Consider the following 18,489-nt stretch of genomic DNA (forward strand, 5'->3'; position numbering starts at 1 on the left):
TCATGCATATTCCATATGTTCTCTGATGGCTGACCACATGTCCCCGGGTTTCATCTGCTCTGCTGCCTAGCTTCAGTGTGTGAGTACTAGAGTTTGTCTGTCTGTGTGTGTGTGCATGTGAGCATCAGAGTGTGTGTAAGCACCAGAGTGTGTGTGTAAGCACTAGAGTGTGTGTGTAAGCACCAGAGTGTGTGTGTAAGCACTAGAGTGTGTGCCAGGGTTTCTTTCAAATGTCTTCCTCTTCTACTGGTTGTCCCGACTTTAGTTTCAAAATCATCTACAGGGAAAATTGAAAGGGGATGAATGAGACGTTGAAAGCAAAAACAGAAAACTAAAAAATGCTGGCAAAACAGCTCAGAGTTGTGTGGCAGCTCAGACCTCTTTGAGCTGAGCAATCTCTTTGCTCTCCATGTTCCTCTGGGCGTAGTTTGTTATAGCCTTCACTCGGGAAGCATAGCTGGTTGAAGAAACACACCCACAAACCTGCTAAGTCCATGCGTTCAGCAGCCTGGACCTCTAACAGCTTTTTGTGCTTTAGATTTTGAATTCAGCCCCCAAAACATGAAATAACATGAAACAGTAAAATGTATCATTAGAAATCTTTTCATTTGAAAAGAGAAAGTACTGCATTATTGTTACAAATTTGGTTTTGAATTGATATATTTTCCTTCATCAAACTGTGCTTAATCACTCTCAATTATGAAGTGAAAACATAAGCATTGTTTGCTGTCTGTGGCATTCCAAATTGTGGTCAGGTGTACCATGTTTGCTTTAAGTATCTTAGAGCTGTGTTTAGTCCACATGTTAATCTAGACAGCTGGGTCTATAAAATCCCAGTTTACAATGCATCATCACCTAAAGCTTACAATCAAACCAATGATGGAATGGCTTCAAGGCAAATCTCTGAATGTCCTTAAGTGTCCCAGACTTAAACCCCATCGGACATCTGTGGAGAGCCCAGAAGATCTCAGAACTTCCTCAAAGCATGATTCCACCTCATGGGAATCCCATGCCATTATGCGTGATCAAGTAAGGATCCGTAAATTATACGTGAGTATGTGTGTCTGTGTGCGTGTACCCATTTGTGTATCTCACATGAGTGAGGTAAGAGTCTCGTCCAGGTTGCAGTCAGAAGGTGAGATGTTGAGGAACATGAGAGTTTTGGCATTGCCGCCCAGCGAGTCCTGCATGAGCTGGGTCAGCTTGTTGTTGCGGTAGGGCACGTGGGCCTGCTCCATTGCCAACGCAGAGATCACGTCCCCCAGTGCACTCAGAGACTTGTTGATAGAGTTGGCCTCCTGCACACGCAGGAGAAATGACCGACCAAGCATAAACACATGCAGGTGTACCAGTTAGATACTTTAAAATTAGTAAACTAGTTGCACACCTTGTTTTCTTGGCCAGACCAAGGGTGGTATCACTTGTATTATCATTCCTACTGATCTATGTTTGTAATTATCTTATAGGTGTTTATATTTGTTTATAATTGTTTTACAGTTGTTCATTAGTACAATCAAGGCACTGTGTACTTGAAGGCACAACGTTTTGGACCTCAAGACTTTAAGGTGTGCACCTTGGATTACCAGCTGTCTTTTGACCTAACGGGACATACTTAACAATTTGAATGAGTTCAAAGGTAACCTTGAGCTGGTCGTCCCGGGCGCCTGTCTTTGCTGCTCTCTCGCTGCCCGCCAGGTCGACGAGGTTGAGCTTCCCGAAGCTCACGCCACCATTGGTCAGGTTGCGGCTCTCCAGCGTGATGCTGATGATCAAGTGAGAGCGAGAGCTCTCCACATTCATCTCTGCTGGCCAGCCAAGACCAGAACACAGCAGTTACCAACAGACACAGTCATACCTGCCATAGCTTAACACAGTCACAACAGTCATAGCACAGCACAGTCACAACAGTCATAGCACAACACAGTCATGACAGTCATAGCACAATAGTTACCAGTCATAACAGTCATAGCACAACACAGTCACAAATGTCATAGCACAACACAGTCATAACAAACACAGTTACCAGTCATAACACAAAACAGTAATAACAAACAGTTACCAGTCATAACAGTCATAAAACAACACAGTCATAACACAGTACAGTAGAGCTACTGCTCACTGAAGGGCAATAACCAGATTTTCCTCCCTCCACCTGTTAGGAATTAGGTGTGATATTAATTGAATTACTGGTTTAGATTCAAGGGCCAGGATCGTGCAACAGATTTACCATCCAACACCACCTCGCCCAACATCCCCTCGCCCAACACCACCTCACCCAGTTTGTGTAACAGTAATGGCAGGAACATACTGGTGGCAGCTATGTGGCGGTTGGCGCAGCCCAGCTCAAAGAGGGCGAAGAGCTCGCCGGCGCTGGCTGCGTGCTTTGACTCGGCCCCCTGGGCGAACACCAGCCCCTTTTTGTCCTTCTTGATGTCAATGCGCTTGGTCAGGGCCTCAGCCGGGCTCACAAATAGATCCTGCAGCCGATCATTGTACAGCTCCAGCATAGAGGCTGAGACCTGGGGTGGGATTGGAACGGACCAGGGGTTGGACATGTGAGGACAGGAGAGGACAGGTGAGGACAGAAGAAGACAGGTGAGGACAGAAGAAGACAGGTGAGGGCAGGAGATGAGATGAGATGTGAGGACAGGTGAGGACAGGAGATGAGATGTGAGGACAGAAGAGGACAGGTGAGGACAGGAGATGAGATGAGATGTGAGGACAGAAGAGGACAGGTGAGGACAGAAGACGACAGGTGAGGACAGAAGAAGACAGGTGAGGGCAGGAGATGAGATGAGATGTGAGGACAGGTGAGGACAGGAGATGAGATGTGAGGACAGAAGAGGACAGGTGAGGACAGGAGATGAGATGAGATGTGAGGACAGAAGAGGACAGGTGAGGACAGAAGACGACAGGTGAGGACAGAAGAAGACAGGTGAGGGCAGGAGATGAGATGAGATGTGAGGACAGGTGAGGACAGGAGATGAGATGTGAAGACAGAAGAGGACAGGTGAGGACAGGAGATGAGATGAGATGTGAGGACAGAAGAGGACAGGTGAGGACAGAAGAAGACAGGTGAGGGCAGGAGATGAGATGAGATGTGAGGACAGGTGAGGACAGGAGATGAGATGTGAGGACAGAAGAGGACAGGTGAGGACAGGAGATGAGATGAGATGTGAGGACAGAAGAGGACAGGTGAGGACAGAAGACGACAGGTGAGGACAGAAGAAGACAGGTGAGGACAGAAGACGACAGGTGAGGACAGAAGACGACAGGTGAGGACAGAAGAAGACAGGTGAGGGCAGGAGATGAGATGAGATGTGAGGACAGGTGAGGACAGGAGATGAGATGTGAAGACAGAAGAGGACAGGAGATGAGATGAGATGTGAGGACAGAAGAGGACAGGTGAGGACAGAAGAGGACAGGTGAGGACAGGAGAGGACAGGTGAGGACAGGAGAAGACAGGTGAGGGCAGGAGATGAGATGAGATGTGAGGACAGAAGAGGACAGGTGAGGACAGGAGATGAGATGAGATGTGAGGACAGAAGACGACAGGTGAGGACAGAAGAAGACAGGTGAGGGCAGGAGATGAGATGTGAGGACAGGTGAGGACAGGAGATGAGATGAGATGTGAGGACAGGTGAGGACAGGAGATGAGATGAGATGTGAGGACAGGTGAGGACAGGAGATGAGATGTGAGGACAGAAGAGGACAGGTGAGGACAGGAGATGAGATGAGATGTGAGGACAGAAGAGGACAGGTGAGGACAGGAGATGAGATGAGATGTGAGGACAGAAGAGGACAGGTGAGGACAGGAGATGAGATGTAAGGACAGGTGAGTACAGAAGAGGACAGATGAGGACAGGAGTGGACAGGTGAAGACAGAAGACGACAGGTGAGGACAGAAGAAGACAGGTGAGGGCAGGAGATGAGATGTGAGGACAGGTGAGGACAGGAGATGAGATGAGATGTGAGAACAGAAGAGGACAGGTGAGGACAGGAGATGAGATGAAAGGACAGGTGAGTACAGAAGAGGACAGACGAGGACAGGAGTGGTAAGGTTAATGGATGATTACCTCATTGTTACATCATTTACATCAAAGCAGCAGAGGTTCTCAGCCTAGTCCTCAAAGCCAGGCCACTACTGACAATCAGGTCAAGTCAGATGGTCAATCGCAGACAGGTGACCTTTTAAGTCAGGTGATCAGAGGTAGATTGAGAAACTCTGCATTACACGATGTGATATGGACAGAGAAACCATGGAAACAAGATATAGGAGGGGAGGCAAAACGATGGAGGGACAGAGGGAATGATGATGATGTTGCTCTGGCATCCATTACTGTAATTAAGTTACACTTAAATCAAACTGCATACCTTGAACTCAAATTTCATCTCGTTCTCCTGGATAATTTCAAAGATCTTGCCAAAGGTTCTGGGGATTATTCCAGGGTTTTTAAGCTCTCTGTCTCCCACCATAGTGAAGGTCTTCCCAGACCCAGTCTGGCCATAAGCAAAGATGCACACGTTGAAACCATCGATCGCCGATTGGATTAGCCTTGAGAAAATATATAGAAACATCTCCAATAAACAGGTCACCAAGAGCAAAAAACGTGTTCTTTAAAGCTTTAAAGCTCAACATAAACGTTTTTGAATCAGCAGCACAGTGCAGACAGTAGATCACAATGCTGTTGTAACAGTCCATGACAAGCTTTGAAGAACCATCTCTGGGTTCTCAAGGTGCTCAGTGTGTATGATGTGCTTGCTGCCCTACCTGCTGGATTCCTGAAACACCTCCTCCTGTGTGCTGTCCGCAGAGAAGATCCTGTCAAACTGAAATTCTCGAGGGCCTCGAGGAGTTTCCAGGATGACTGAATAATCATCCAGGCATGACACTATGGTGCAGGTGCCCCTCGCCAGCTCTGCTCGTGTCTGAGGCCGTATACGGCACAACACCCGGATCTTACCTGCTCACAGGATATGCATATATGTATATGATATGTATATGATATGTATATGATATATGTATATGATATGTATATGATATGCATATGATATGTATATGATATGTGACGTGATGCTCACAGAGAGCTGCTACAGAACAATGTTGGAACTCTTCTACCTGAATTCAAAATCACAGAGGTCATTATAATTCATGTTATGTATGAACATGGTTCCCTTCGCTCCTCCATGTGATATCGTAAGTTCCTGGGTGACGTCTGCACTGATCTTGTTGAGATGTTACCTTTCATGTCCTCCACCATGTTGTAGTACTTCTTCCTCAGAGTCCGCTCCGCAGTGTAGTGCTCCACCATTTTCTTGTTCTCGTCCTTGACCTGTTTCAGCTGGGCACGAAAGTACAGCCACGTAAGCTCCTCCCTCAGACTCGGGTATTAGCATTCAAGCCACGCCCCCTCCACCTAATTTGCATGTGAAGCTGCAGGCACAATTATTGATTCAGTATTAGCGTTAATGCATCTGGTCTGGACTCAGATGTGTCATGGGATTTGACTTTATTATGTTGTCACTATTATGTTGAAACAAAGTGAATGGATATTCAGTGTGTCCTGCACTAGACATTTTAATCTACTGAATGTCATATTACAAAGCAAATTAAAAAGATCTTCATGAGTCTCTGTACTGATTGAACACTTTACAGTGCTCACTAAAACTGAGCTGAAAGAGATGAGAATAATTTCAGCATGATGTTCAGTGAACGCTGAACAGGACCAGAACTGGACTGTGGCGTGAGGTCCACCTGGCCTTTCTGACCTCGGCTTGCAGGAGCAGCAGCTGCTGACTAACGCTCTTCCCAGGCTCGGAGTTCAGGAAGTCGCTCTTTCTGAAGTTCTCCTCAAAGGTCTGCAGAGCATAGGAACAAACAGGATCAGAATGAAAGATTACACAGAATCACATGAATCTATAGTGGAGCTTCAGTGGACACCTATAATGAGAAGCTTCCAGAAAACAGCATTTGTTAAACCAAACCTAAAGTTTTACATTTCATGGTCCTTTTCACATCTACTTTGATTTGTTTAAAGTATGAACAGCTGTTATCATGCTGCTTTCAAAAACTTAGGCTGTTTCCATGGAGTTACACAGTGCATGTTCAAGAGCCAATCAAAAAACGTCTAATTAAACACACTAAAGTCCAACCTCTGTTCATCACATTAAACAGATTTTTGGTAGAACAACAACATCAAATAAACACATGAAAATTCATACAGGTTCAGTATTATTGCTTTTCACAAAGTAAAATGTAGGAATGACATGATTTCCCCAAACTGCTGATTAACATAAACTGGATGCTGCTGTTTTAAATGATTGACATGGATTTACTGAACAACTTCTATATACTCAAAGAACATCAGGAACTTTTAACATCAGATGTGTGTGTGTGTGTGTGTGTCTGTGTGTGTGTGTGTGTGTGTGTGTCTGTGTGTGTGTGTGTGTGTGTGTGTGTGTGTGTGTGTGTGTGTGTGTGTGTGTGTGTCTGTGTGTGTGTGTGTGCGCGTGTGTGTGTGTGTGTGTGTGTGTGTGTGTGTGTGTGTGTGTGTGTGTGTGTGTCCATACTTTGACGCTCTCATCCAGCACTGCCAAATCACCTTGGTTGACAGACCCTGCAAATTCAACAAGTTCAACATTAGCTCTTCAAGGCAGCTCCAGCAATCTTCTGCCAGCACATCTACTTTGTGGTTTCTCACATGTTTGTTTGTTTGTTTGTGTTTACCCTGGGGAGTGGGTGCCGCCCCTGTTCGGATGCACTGCAGGGCCACCTGAGTGACTTCACACAGCCTCTCTGCACTCAGGTGATCAGCTTCGCTGACTTCTAATTGGTCCTTCCTGTTATGGCCCATGTCAACTATTATTAAGCCATGTTATTTGGCTTTTTGTTTTATGCTTTTTTTATGTTTCTACACCATAGCCCATATACATATAGTACCGCTGTGTTGGCTCTGTGGGGGTGGTCTCCCCCCGTGATGATGCCAGACCCTCTCTAGCCTCAGCCAGAGCCTTCAAGTTGCTCTCCGCCATCTGGTCGAACTGCTGCCTTGCCTCAGTTACCTCTGTGTAGACAGAATGGGCCTGAAGCACAGGCCAGCCCAACAGACGTCAGTACAGACAGCCAAATAGACATCAGTACAGACAGCCAAACAGGCACACATGGCAGTTCAGACAGACAAACAGATGTCAGTACGGGCAGCCCAATAGTAATAAAACACAATAGTTTTTGTCAAATGTTTTAATTAACAAGTTGAACCTTATTTAACAACTATGTGTTGGGCTAATCTGCTGAGTGTGACCAGTGAGGGGGGTGACATTGGTTTTGGTTTCTTTTTGGCCGCTTGTGTGGTCTCCTCTCACCTGGTCTACTACAGCAGCGAGGAGGTGAGCGTATGGGGACTGTGCCATGGTGCTCTGTACACCTCCCTCCATCAGCACGGAGATCTCCCGCTCTCTCTTTTGTAGACCATCTCTCAGAACCTTCAGACGGGCCTGGGCTCCCTCTAGTGGTGCTTCTGTGTTACTCCCATCCTGGAGGTGCAGTGATTGCGTGGATACTTTACTTAATGTCAGATTTCATGCGCTAGGTTAGATTTTTATTAATGCCAGTTTGTTTTGCACACGAGAGTTTAGGATTGACTGCACTGCCTGAACAATTACCTGTGTATATATACTGACAAATTTGGATGCCGGGAGTCAGTTCCATTTAGTTCACTGGCTGTTGTTTAGCAAGGCATGATGGGTAGTTGGTAGTAATACCATTCTTATGGTAGCTGTTTCCAGTCATGCCAGTGACTGGAGTAATTGTTTGTGGACAGTACAGTCATGGTGATGCTCTCAGAAGACCCGTATGAGGTCAACACTCCTACCTTTACTTCTGTGGCTTCTCTGGCCTGCTGGGAGGTCTGCAGGAGCTCCTGCACGTGGCCCATCTCCGCCCTCGCCATCCGCAGCTCTTGCAGAGCTGAGGGTCACCCCGCCCGGGTCAGCACCAGCCTCCTCGAGCCACACCCGCTTAAGATGTTATATAAAACCGATGTGAGGCACTTACTGGAGGCCTGGTGGTTGTGGAGCAGGTCTAAGCGAGAGGAGAAGAGCTCCATCATCTTGCTCTGTGAAAGAGGAACGCAGAAACATGCCTTATTTCTGTCTCTCTTCCTTTTATGGCTGCCCCGTTGTATCCCTGGGCAGGGAGTCTGCCTCTGGCGCAAAGGTAAGGAGGCAGTTTGGGAGCAGGGGTGTGGGTGGAGCGGGTGGCGTTACCTTCTCTCTGTCCCAGGCTGTGGAGTCCTGTCTGCTGCGCTCCTGTAGAGCCGTCTGCTCATCCTGCAGCCTCTTGTTCACGCACTGCAGGCTCTGAGAAGGATCACGAGAAGACCAGATACGCATGAAAACATACATGTCAATAAATCACCAGGCACAGTACTGTAGTTCTGGAATAGTACATTAAAATCACTGTGTTGGGAATGGTCTAAGGTGCACTGACGTGGGAGCAGTTTTTTATTTGCAGATCATGCATTGAATTATAGACCTGTGGTTGGCTTTGTGATGAAACTCTCTGGCTCTGTTTTTAAAAGGAGCTCAATAAAGAGGAGGTGTGTGAACACACCCTGATCTCAATAAAGAGGAGGTGTGTGAACACACCCTGATCTCAATAAAGAGGTGGTGTGTGAACGCACCCTGAGCTCAATAAAGAGGTGGTGTGTGAACACACCCTGATCTCAATAAAGAGGAAGTGTGTGAACACACCCTGATCTCAATAAAGAGGTGGTGTGTGAACGCACCCTGAGCTCAATAAAGAGGTGGTGTGTGAACACACCCTGATCTCAATAAAGAGGAGGTGTGTGAACACACCCTGATCTCAATAAAGAGGTGGTGTGTGAGCGCACCCTGATCTCAATAAAGAGGTGGTGTGTGAACACACACTGATCTCAATAAAGAGGTGGTGTGTGAACACACCCTGATCTCCTCCCTCCACAGGCTGCTCCTGCTCTCCACCTTCTCCTGGTAGATGTGCAGCACCCTCTTCAGAGCGTTTAGTTTGGTCTGGTAATGGGCTCTGATCCTGACCACCGCCTTCTCCTGCTCAAATGGAGGCACACATGCTGTGGACATTCAGGTGTGCTTTCATGCAGCCAACCCTCCTAAAGGTGATAACAACGAGTCAACAATCATAGAAACTGTCGTGATTATCTTTTGGAGTTCGAGGTTATCGATGTTACTATGAAGTTACCAAATGTTATTACGTTAACATGGTGTTTGTGGTGAATCTGTGAAAAGGTTACAAGCTGAACTAAAACAGCATCAATTCAATGTAGAGTATTAGGGTAGAACTCTTTTGAGATACAGGTAGCTTCATTAGTAATAGCCATTACACTAGTACACTTATTAGTAATTGCATGTACTTAGATTCCAATTGCCAAAGCTTTTTACAGAGTGTGTTTCATCCTTAACTATTATAAGTCTGCTGTTCATATCTCACTCTGAGAGATCACTCCTACCTTACTCCTTCCTACAAGTCTACTGTTCATATCTAATTATGAGACATCACTCCTACCTGGTTCTCTTGAGCTGCCGTGAGAAAATTCTCCTCCAGCTCCTGAACCATCTCTAGATGTCTGGTCCTCATGGCCACCATGTCATTGGTGATCTGACACAGGGGCAGAAACATCTGGTAATGGTGTTTCCTAACCCCCAGCCCCGAGTAGTGTGTGTGTGTGTGTGTGTGTGTGTGTGTGTGCATGTGTGCGTGTGTGTGTGTGCATGTGTGTGCACATGTGAGTGTGAGCTGAGTTCTGTCTGTAAAGTGTCCTTGGGTTTGAGAAACTACTACTAATGATGATGATGATGATAATGATGATAGCAACAGGCCTGTATAATTTGTGTGCTCTAACTTCCCCACTATTTCAACTGCTCATAGCTAAATCCATATTTATATGCTTTTTCCTGTAATAAATTATATTCTTAGTCATTCTAGCACAACTACCTCCTGTCACAGTGCAGCCCCTGACTTCCTTGGCTGTGTCTGTGTGTATGTCTGTTAGTGTCCACGTGTACTTGTGTTTATGTGCGTGCTGTATGTTGGTGTGTAGGTTTCAGTGTGTTTGTGTCTTCGTTATTCGTCTCACCTGTCTCTTGTCTCGTCCACATACACAAGTATTTAATTGTGTGTGTTACGTGTTTTAATTCTGGTATCAGTTCGTGTTTTGAACGTCCGTGCCTTTCACACATTTCTAATAGCATTTAGATATTTTGCGAAATAAACCTTACGTTTATGTTTATCGCCGTATCATCTCCCGTATCGTAGCCATGACACCTCCCTGTTTTTTCCTATTTGATTACACTGTGATCATGTTGTTCTTCACAGAATTATAGATATTTGTTATTCTGATTTCTGTGTAAGTCCTGCAGGATTATTGTGCAAATGGCTTAATCTAACTGTTAAAATAAACAAGAGCTACTTTCTGTCATCCACAAAAATAGATTGACCTTATTAATGTCAAAGACAAAGACACATAGAACACTGACCCCTAAAGGCAAGAGAAGGAATTACAGTCATGTGGTTCCCTCTCATGCTCGAGGGAGTCCCAAACTCTCTCGAACAATGACACGTGTGTTCCGCATCCTAGCACTGACCTTTCGGTGATTCAATAGGAAATTAAACATTTCAAACTTTACATAATAGTTTGGAAATATTAATATATTTAATATTTATGTCAGTAGAGTTTTTCTATTGAAAATATTATTTAAAATATTTAATCTATTTAAAATATTAATCCTGTCTAAAAAGTGGATCAGAGGATCTAGTGATGTGAACTAAGTACTGTGGAGTAGTTGATGTGAAGTAGGTGATGTGGGGAAGGTGATGTGGGGTAGGGGATGTGGGGTAAGTGATGTGGGGTAGGTGATGTGGAGTAGGTGATGTGGGGTAGAGGGTGTGGGGTAGGTGATGTGGGGTAGGTGATGTGGAGTAGGTGATGTGGAGTAGGTGACGTGGAGTAGGGGGTGTGGGGTAAGTGATGTGGGGTAGGGGATGTGGAGTAGGTGATGTGGGGTAGGTGATGTGGAGTAGGTGATGTGGGGTGATGTGGAGTAGGCAGTGTTGTGAATAACGCCGTTAAAAATAACGGCGTTAGGTAACGGAGTCATTTTGTCAGTAACGGGATAATATAATTAATTACTTTTCCTGTCGTTACAACGCCGTTGACGTTACTGGTCATTAAAAACGGTGCGTTACTATATATTGATATACTAACAGTAATCCGAGCGGACCGCTGTCCAGGCTAGTGAGGAGTAACAGATCTCGATAGGTCACAGTTCTCGGTGTAATACCTGTGTAACTTAACAAGGCAGTAAGCGAATCAGAGCCAGTGTTTTTACACGCGCCGAAGCATGCCAGTGAGACGGAGAGACACACAACACAAACGGAGAAGAGGCAGAAATGGCGAGTCAGGAGCAAGCCGAAGAAAATTTTGCATTTTCAAGGTGGCGATATAAACATTATTTAAGAAAATACTTGAAGTTCCTGAATGTCTATCAGACTGGGTATTTGATTTATTTAATTAAGGATAGAGGTTTTAAGTTTACTTCTGTTGTGAAAAAACCAGTTGTCTCAGGTTGAGAGAATTTAATTTAATAGATGTAAATGCACTTTATATAGTGTAACTGTTTACTTTTGCTTTTTTTTTTTTTACAAAGATTTGGGATTTTAAAGGATTTTATCCTGCACTGGTCTGTGGATGTGCAATAAATATCAAAAGTTAAACACCTTTCTGATCTACTCATTTCAACTGACTGTGAAAACTGCTTTTTCAAAAAAAATCCTTATTCATTGGCGTATAACTTTTTTTTTACTGTAACGCAAATAGTTACTTTCCCTGGTAACGAGTTACTTTTATTATAGAGTAATTCAGGTACTAACTCGGTTACTTTTTTGAACAAGTAGTGAGTAACTATAACTAATTACTTTTTTAAAGGAACGTTCCCAACACTGGGAGTAGGTGATGTGGGGTAGGGGTGTGTGGTTGGTGATGTGAGGTAGGTGATGTGGAGTTGGTGACGTGGAGTTGGTGACGTGGAGTTGGGGGTGTGGGGTAAGTGATGTGGGGTAGGTGGTGTGGGGTAAGTGATGTGGAGTAGGGGATGTGGGGTAAGTGATGTGGGGTAGGTGATGTGAGGTAGGTGATGTGGAGTAGGTGATGTGGAATTGGTGACGTGGAGTAGGGGGTGTGGAGTAAGTGATGTGGGGTGGGTGGTGTGGGGTAGGTGATGTGGGGTAGATGATGTGGGGTAGGGGTGTGGAGTAGGTGATGTGGGGTAGGTGATGTGGAGTAGGTGATGTGGGGTAGATGATGTGGGGTAGGGGTGTGGAGTAGGTGATGTGGGGTAGGTGGTGTGGGGTAAGTGATGTGGGGTAGGTGATGTGGACTAGGTGATGTGGGGTAGATGATGTGGGGTAGGGGTGTGGAGTAGGTGATGTGGGGTAGATGATGTGGGGTAGGGGTGTGGAGTAGGTGATGTTGAGTAGATGATGTGGGGTAGGGGTGTGGAGTAGGTGATGTGGGGTAGGGGTGTGGAGTAGGTGATGTGGGGTAGGTGATGTGGAGTAGATGATGTGGGGTAGGGGTGTGGAGTAGGTGATGTGGGGTAGGGGTGTGGAGTAGGTGATGTGGGGTAGGTGATGTGGAGTAGGTGATGTGGGGTAGATGATGTGGGGTAGGGGTGTGGAGTAGGTGATGTGGGGTAGGGGTGTGGAGTAGGTGATGTGGAGTAGGTGATGTGGGGTAGATGATGTGGGGTAGGGGTGTGGAGTAGGTGATGTGGGGTAGGGGTGTGGAGTAGGTGATGTGGAGTAGATAGTAAAGATCTCCATACTTGGGTTATACACAGCTTGGCAGAGTCGTATGGGATGAAAATCTTCACGTCAAGTGAAGCTTCATCTTCACTGTCTCTCACCTGATGGCTGACGGCTGCTTCGTTTGACCCTGGGAATCACATCATGAGAGTGTTTGAAATAGAGACATTACCTGCCGTAATATTGCTGCATATTGCTGGTGATTCCATGAAGACACCACTGTACCTTTGGCTCTCGCCCTGCGCTCCGTACTGACCCAGCACTTAAACTTTCTCCATTTGCATCTTCCCTTCCTCAGCCACGATGCACCCACACGTTTCCATGGACCTCCACATATTAAACACAGTTTGGGGGGGTTTCTTTAAATCAGACACCTTTTAAACATCCAAACCAAAAAAGGCATCAGATAAATAGTGTAATTCAAATAATATCCATAGTTTAACATATAGATTATATATATACTGTAGATCATATGAATTATAAATAGATCATATTGATTGTATATAGATCATATGGATTATATATAAATTAAATGGATATAGATCAGGAGTCCTTAGTTGTATATTGCTGTATTAGTTTCTAATTCTTTTGCATACAAAAAATGTCCAAACATGTACGTTTTAGAGAATTTTGTAGTGCCACTTATCTAGCCACCAATTGTTTATAAAAGACAATTGTTTACAGTCTCCATGGATTCCACATTCATACCTGATTCCACATTCATACCTGATTTCACATTCATAACTGATTCCACATTCATACCTGATTTCACATTCATAACTGATTCTACATTCATACCTGATTCCACATTCATACCTGTAATATTCATACCTGATTCTACATTCATACCTGATTCCACATTCATACCTGTAATATTCATACCTGATTCTACATTCATACCTGATTCCACATTCATACCTGATTTCACATTCATAACTGATTCCATATTCATATCTGATTTCACATTCATAACTGATTCCACATGCATACCTGATTTCACATTCACAACTGATTCCACATTCATACCTGATTCTACATCCATACCTGATTCCACATTCATACCTGATTCTACATTCATACCTGATTCCACATGCATACCTGATTTCACATTCATAACTGATTCCACACCTGATTTCACATTCATACCTGATTTCACATCCATAACTGATTCCACATTCATACCTGATTTCACATTCATAACTGATTCCACATTCATACCTGATTCTACATCCATACCTGATTCCACATTCATACCTGATTCTACATTCATACCTGATTCCACATTCATACCTGATTCCATACCTGATTGATTCCATACCTGATTGTCTTCCACATCCATACCTGATTCCACATTCATACCTGATTCTACATTCATACCTGATTCCACATTCATACCTGATTCCATACCTGATTGATTCCATACCTGATTGTCTTCCACATTCATACCTGATTCCACATTCATAACTGATTCCACATTCATACCTGATTCCACATTCATACCTGTAATATTCATACCTGATTCCACATTCATAACTGATTCCACACCTGATTCCACATTCATAACTGATTCCACACCTGATTTCACATTCATACCTGATTTCACATCCATTCCTGATTTTACATTCATAACTGGTTTTCCATTGATTCCAAATTTATAATTTAGCTGTTTCACACTGAAACAGCACACACACTGTTATCACACTGGAGGCAGATATATGCTTATGTCTTCACACGGAGGGTTTCCTTTTCTCTCTGTGGTATACTGCAGGAAGCAGTTTAGGTTGTGTGACGTTGTATTCCTCCCTTTTGGGGCACGTCTACATGAGGTTTAGTCCAGTTATGTCCTTATTTGCACTCTCTGTGTGTGTGTGTGTGTGTATGTATGTGTGTGTGTGTGTGTGTGTGTGTGTGTGTGTGTGTGTGTGTGTGTGTGTGTGTGTGTACCAGTGCCCCACATCTGAGTCACCTGTCTCTTGTTAGGGTTGTGTTACATATGTCTCTCATTGAGTTTCGTGTATATAAAATGTGTCTTGTCATTAGTGGTTGTTGATTGTGTATGTGTTAAATGTATGAATATCAGTCTCCGCTATTATATATGTTAATAAAGATGTTTGTGAGAGAGTGCGAGTCTCGGCATCCTGCCTTCTCCTCAGCGTCACAGGTTGAGGTTTACCTGAAGTTTTTATAATCAGGTAATGGAGCAGGTGAACTGCTTACTTCAATTAGCTACAGGTAAATACTTACCTGGTTTGAGTTGCTCTAATGTAATGTAATCTAATGTAATCTAATCTAAGATAAGGTAATCTAATCTAATTAAGGTAAATTGCAGTTCGTCCATTACATCTGTGGATGTAAACATCCTATTCTGCAACACTGCAAAAAATCTGTGCCAAAAAATAAGAAAAATATAAACAAAAACAAGAAAAAGAATGGTTGAATCAAGCAAAATTATCTGCCAGTATAGTGAGAAAATTTAACAAGATATTCAAGTTGTATTGTCTTAAAACAAGTCCCTATATCTTGCTGAAATTGTACTTGTTAGGCAATTATGTCTTATATTAAGTCTAATGAGATATTTTGACTAGAAATTAGACAAATACACTTGGTAAGATTTAGATTTTTTCCAGTGAAACAACATATAGTAGTAGTAGTAGTAGTAGTAGTAGTAGTAGGTACAGACATTAGGAATTATCTCAAAATAAAGGCTCCTTTATTTATTTGAATTTATAGATTTTTTTTATTAGAATGAAAATACATGTTAAAACGTTTATGCATGTACACTTAATTGTAGATTGTTAATCACTGTATTTGAATCCACATTTACTAGGCTACTAGTTCAGAAATAATCAGAACAGATTAGTTACAATCCGAATATGAATATTTGAAATGTGAACACATTTCAGGAGTTTGTCAACATATAGTAACTGTTTGTATTTTCCATACTGTGGTCTTTAAATATTATTACCAAAACATGTAGCATAATTTGCTGCCTGTTTGGCAAATGCTTACTTCACAGTGTTTTGGAAAATACCTTGTTTAGTTTTTAAATCCTTTAGGACTAGTTAGGTGGGAATTAGAGGGAAGTGTGAAGACGCTTGGTCTGTTCCAGTAAGGCCACTCTCCCAGTCTTCCCAGTCTTCCCAGTCTTCCCAGTCTTTCTTTTGCCTGTAACTTTCTCTAAAAGAGGCTGTGACGTCATGTTGCTAGTTTCATCCCAATGTGTCCAATATACAAGGGGGAAAAGAGGGAAAAGAAAACATGTGAAATTGTATGTGTTTATGTGTGTGTGTGTGTGTGTGTGTGTGTGTGTGTGTGTGTGTGTTTATGTGTGTGTGTGTGTGTGTGTGTGTGTGTGTGTGTGTTTATGTGTGTGTGTGTGTATGTGTGTGTGTGTGTGTGTGTGTGTGTGTGTGTGTGTGTGTGTGTTTATGTGTGTGTGTGTGTGTGTGTGTGTGTGTGTGTGTGTGTTTATGTGTGTGTGTGTGTGTGTGTGTGTGTGTGTGTGTGTGTGTGTGTTTATGTGTGTGTGTGTGTATGTGTGTGTGTGTGTGTGTGTGTGTGTGTGTGTGTGTGTGTGTGTTTATGTGTGTGTGTGTGTGTGTTTATGTGTGTGTGTGTGTGTGTGTGTGTGTGTGTGTGTGTTTATGTGTGTGTGTGTGTATGTGTGTGTGTGTGTGTGTGTGTGTGTGTGTGTGTGTGTGTGTGTGTGTGTGTGTGTTTATGTGTGTGTGTGTGTTTATGTGTGTGTGTGTGTGTGTGTGTGTGTGTGTGTGTGTGTGTGTGTGTGTGTGTGTGTGTGTTTCTGTGTTATGTTAATTTGCTTTAAAATGTTTAGATTAATTTGATAAAATGAGTATTTAAGAAGATATAGATTGGTATAAAAGTGTAGTCTACTGTAACTGGTTCCTTTTAGACAGCTGTTATTTTTCTGTACTGATCAGACAGGATTATGGTCAGATACCAACTGATTATGGTCAAGATCAACCCTGTTGGAGCTGTTGGAGCAGGCAGGACGTTAATCAGACTGAAATCCTTTGCTTTAGCAGGTTTCCATGTTTAAGCTGTTGTACGACTCACCGGGATCCGCCTCCTGGTCTAGGTGAGTCTTCTGCATGTTACAGGGTCGGGGGTACTGAAGCTCCTCCCTCAGGTCTGGCACGCTGCCCGGTAGCTCCGCCCCCACACGCACTGGCGGTGCCGCCTGCACTGCTCTGGAGGATGGCCCCGCCCCCTCCTCATTCTGGGATGGGTTGGTGGTAACCCACGCACCTGCGAGGAACAATCACAATGTGACACACTTTGTCAGGGGAGTACTACAAGAACTACTGTGTATATACAGTGTGTGTGTGTGTGTGTGTGTGTGTGTGTGTGTGTGTGTGAGAGAGAGAGAGAGAGAGAGAGAGAGAGAGAGAGAGAGAGAGAGGAAAAAAATGGGTGACACTGCTGCACATAAGTGAAATTCTCATTTTGTCTCAGCATAAACTCTGACTGAGCACCTCCCACTTCAAACTTACTGCATCACCTGATGATACACAAGTAGTGTGTGTGTGTGTGTGTGTGTGTGTGAGAGAGAGAGAGAGAGAGAAAAGCACAAGTGACACTGCTGCACGTAGGGGATGAAATTCTCATATTATCTCAGCATAAACTCTGACTGAAGACCTCCTACTTCAAACGTATTGCATCACCTGATGATACATTGTGGTGTGTGTGTGTGTGTGTGTGCGTGCACGTGCATGTGTGCACTCACGTTGCTTAGCAGCAGGGGCAACCATGTGATTTCGTAACTTCTTCCCCATGAAGTTTAGAGACAGGGTGGTGTTTCCTGCACCTGAGCGTACGTACATGATGACCCCCTACGTGTGTGATGACCCCCTGCAACCTTCTGACCTCTTTAAAAAGAAAGAAAAGCACGGAGGCAGGTGAGAGACAGAGAAAGTGCACTCCCCTCAGGCGTCGCTGAAAATAAGTGTGTTTTTTGTGTCTAAAGCATAGCCTTAAACTACAGACTCACATCTTTGCTGTGAAACCGGTTTCAGCTTGAAAGGCTAAAAACAAGTTGGAATGGTGGGAATGATTAGAATTCTCTTCGAGCGCCAAACAAATCAATCAGTACATTGGAACAAGACTCTTAATGGAGAAACAACCTCAATACCAGGGGTGAAAAACACTGTGAATCAAATGAAAGAAGTATAGAATGAATAAAAAAGCTGAATTACCTCTCTGCAGTGTTGGCTGCTGGGTTGGCTGCAGTGTCCGTGCGGCTGCTGTGTTAGTAGTGGCCAAACGCTGCAACTGGACAGCTAGTCCTTTACTGAGGATCTGAATTCACATCACTCTTAAAATATTAAAGTCGGAGGATGAGGTTTCAGACTTCACCTGGTGGGCCAGAGCAGGCTAAGGAATGTCATCGGGTTTCCAGTGTGTGAGATAGAGATTGTAAGTAGATACATACAGGTCGATCTCTCTTTCTTTCTCTCTGTCTTTTTCTCTCTCTCCTTCTCTCCATCCTTCCCTTGTTCTTCATTCTTTTAAGTCTATCTGTCACTATTAAATATCTTTATGCTGATTTGTTCTCCTTTCACTTCAAATGTGCTTTAGCAAAATGTGCCTCTAACCCAGTAGGCCTATATGAA

At 43.9% G+C, this 18,489-nt stretch overlaps 1 protein-coding gene across 1 annotated transcript; it reads right to left on the minus strand.

Annotated features, from left to right (window-relative positions):
• Positions 1–226: 226 nt before the first annotated feature.
• On the minus strand, positions 227–17,724 carry kifl (kinesin family-like). Its single transcript, XM_076998458.1, has 21 exons — positions 17,604–17,724; positions 16,934–17,125; positions 12,877–12,986; positions 9,560–9,652; positions 8,962–9,084; positions 8,266–8,358; positions 8,054–8,114; positions 7,872–7,966; positions 7,363–7,533; positions 6,941–7,083; positions 6,728–6,840; positions 6,571–6,617; positions 5,770–5,859; positions 5,243–5,342; positions 4,772–4,964; positions 4,375–4,555; positions 2,309–2,519; positions 1,642–1,802; positions 1,096–1,298; positions 379–457; positions 227–277 (listed from the first exon to the last, which is right to left on the minus strand). The coding sequence occupies exons 1-21, from the start codon at positions 17,698–17,700 to the stop codon at positions 227–229; spliced, it is 2,607 nt and encodes an 868-aa protein (XP_076854573.1). The 5' UTR covers positions 17,701–17,724.
• Between the last annotated feature and the right edge of the window lie 765 nt (positions 17,725–18,489).

Source organism: Brachyhypopomus gauderio, chromosome 3 (genome assembly GCF_052324685.1).
Source record: "Brachyhypopomus gauderio isolate BG-103 chromosome 3, BGAUD_0.2, whole genome shotgun sequence".
NCBI classification, from domain to species: Eukaryota; Metazoa; Chordata; class Actinopteri; order Gymnotiformes; family Hypopomidae; genus Brachyhypopomus; species Brachyhypopomus gauderio.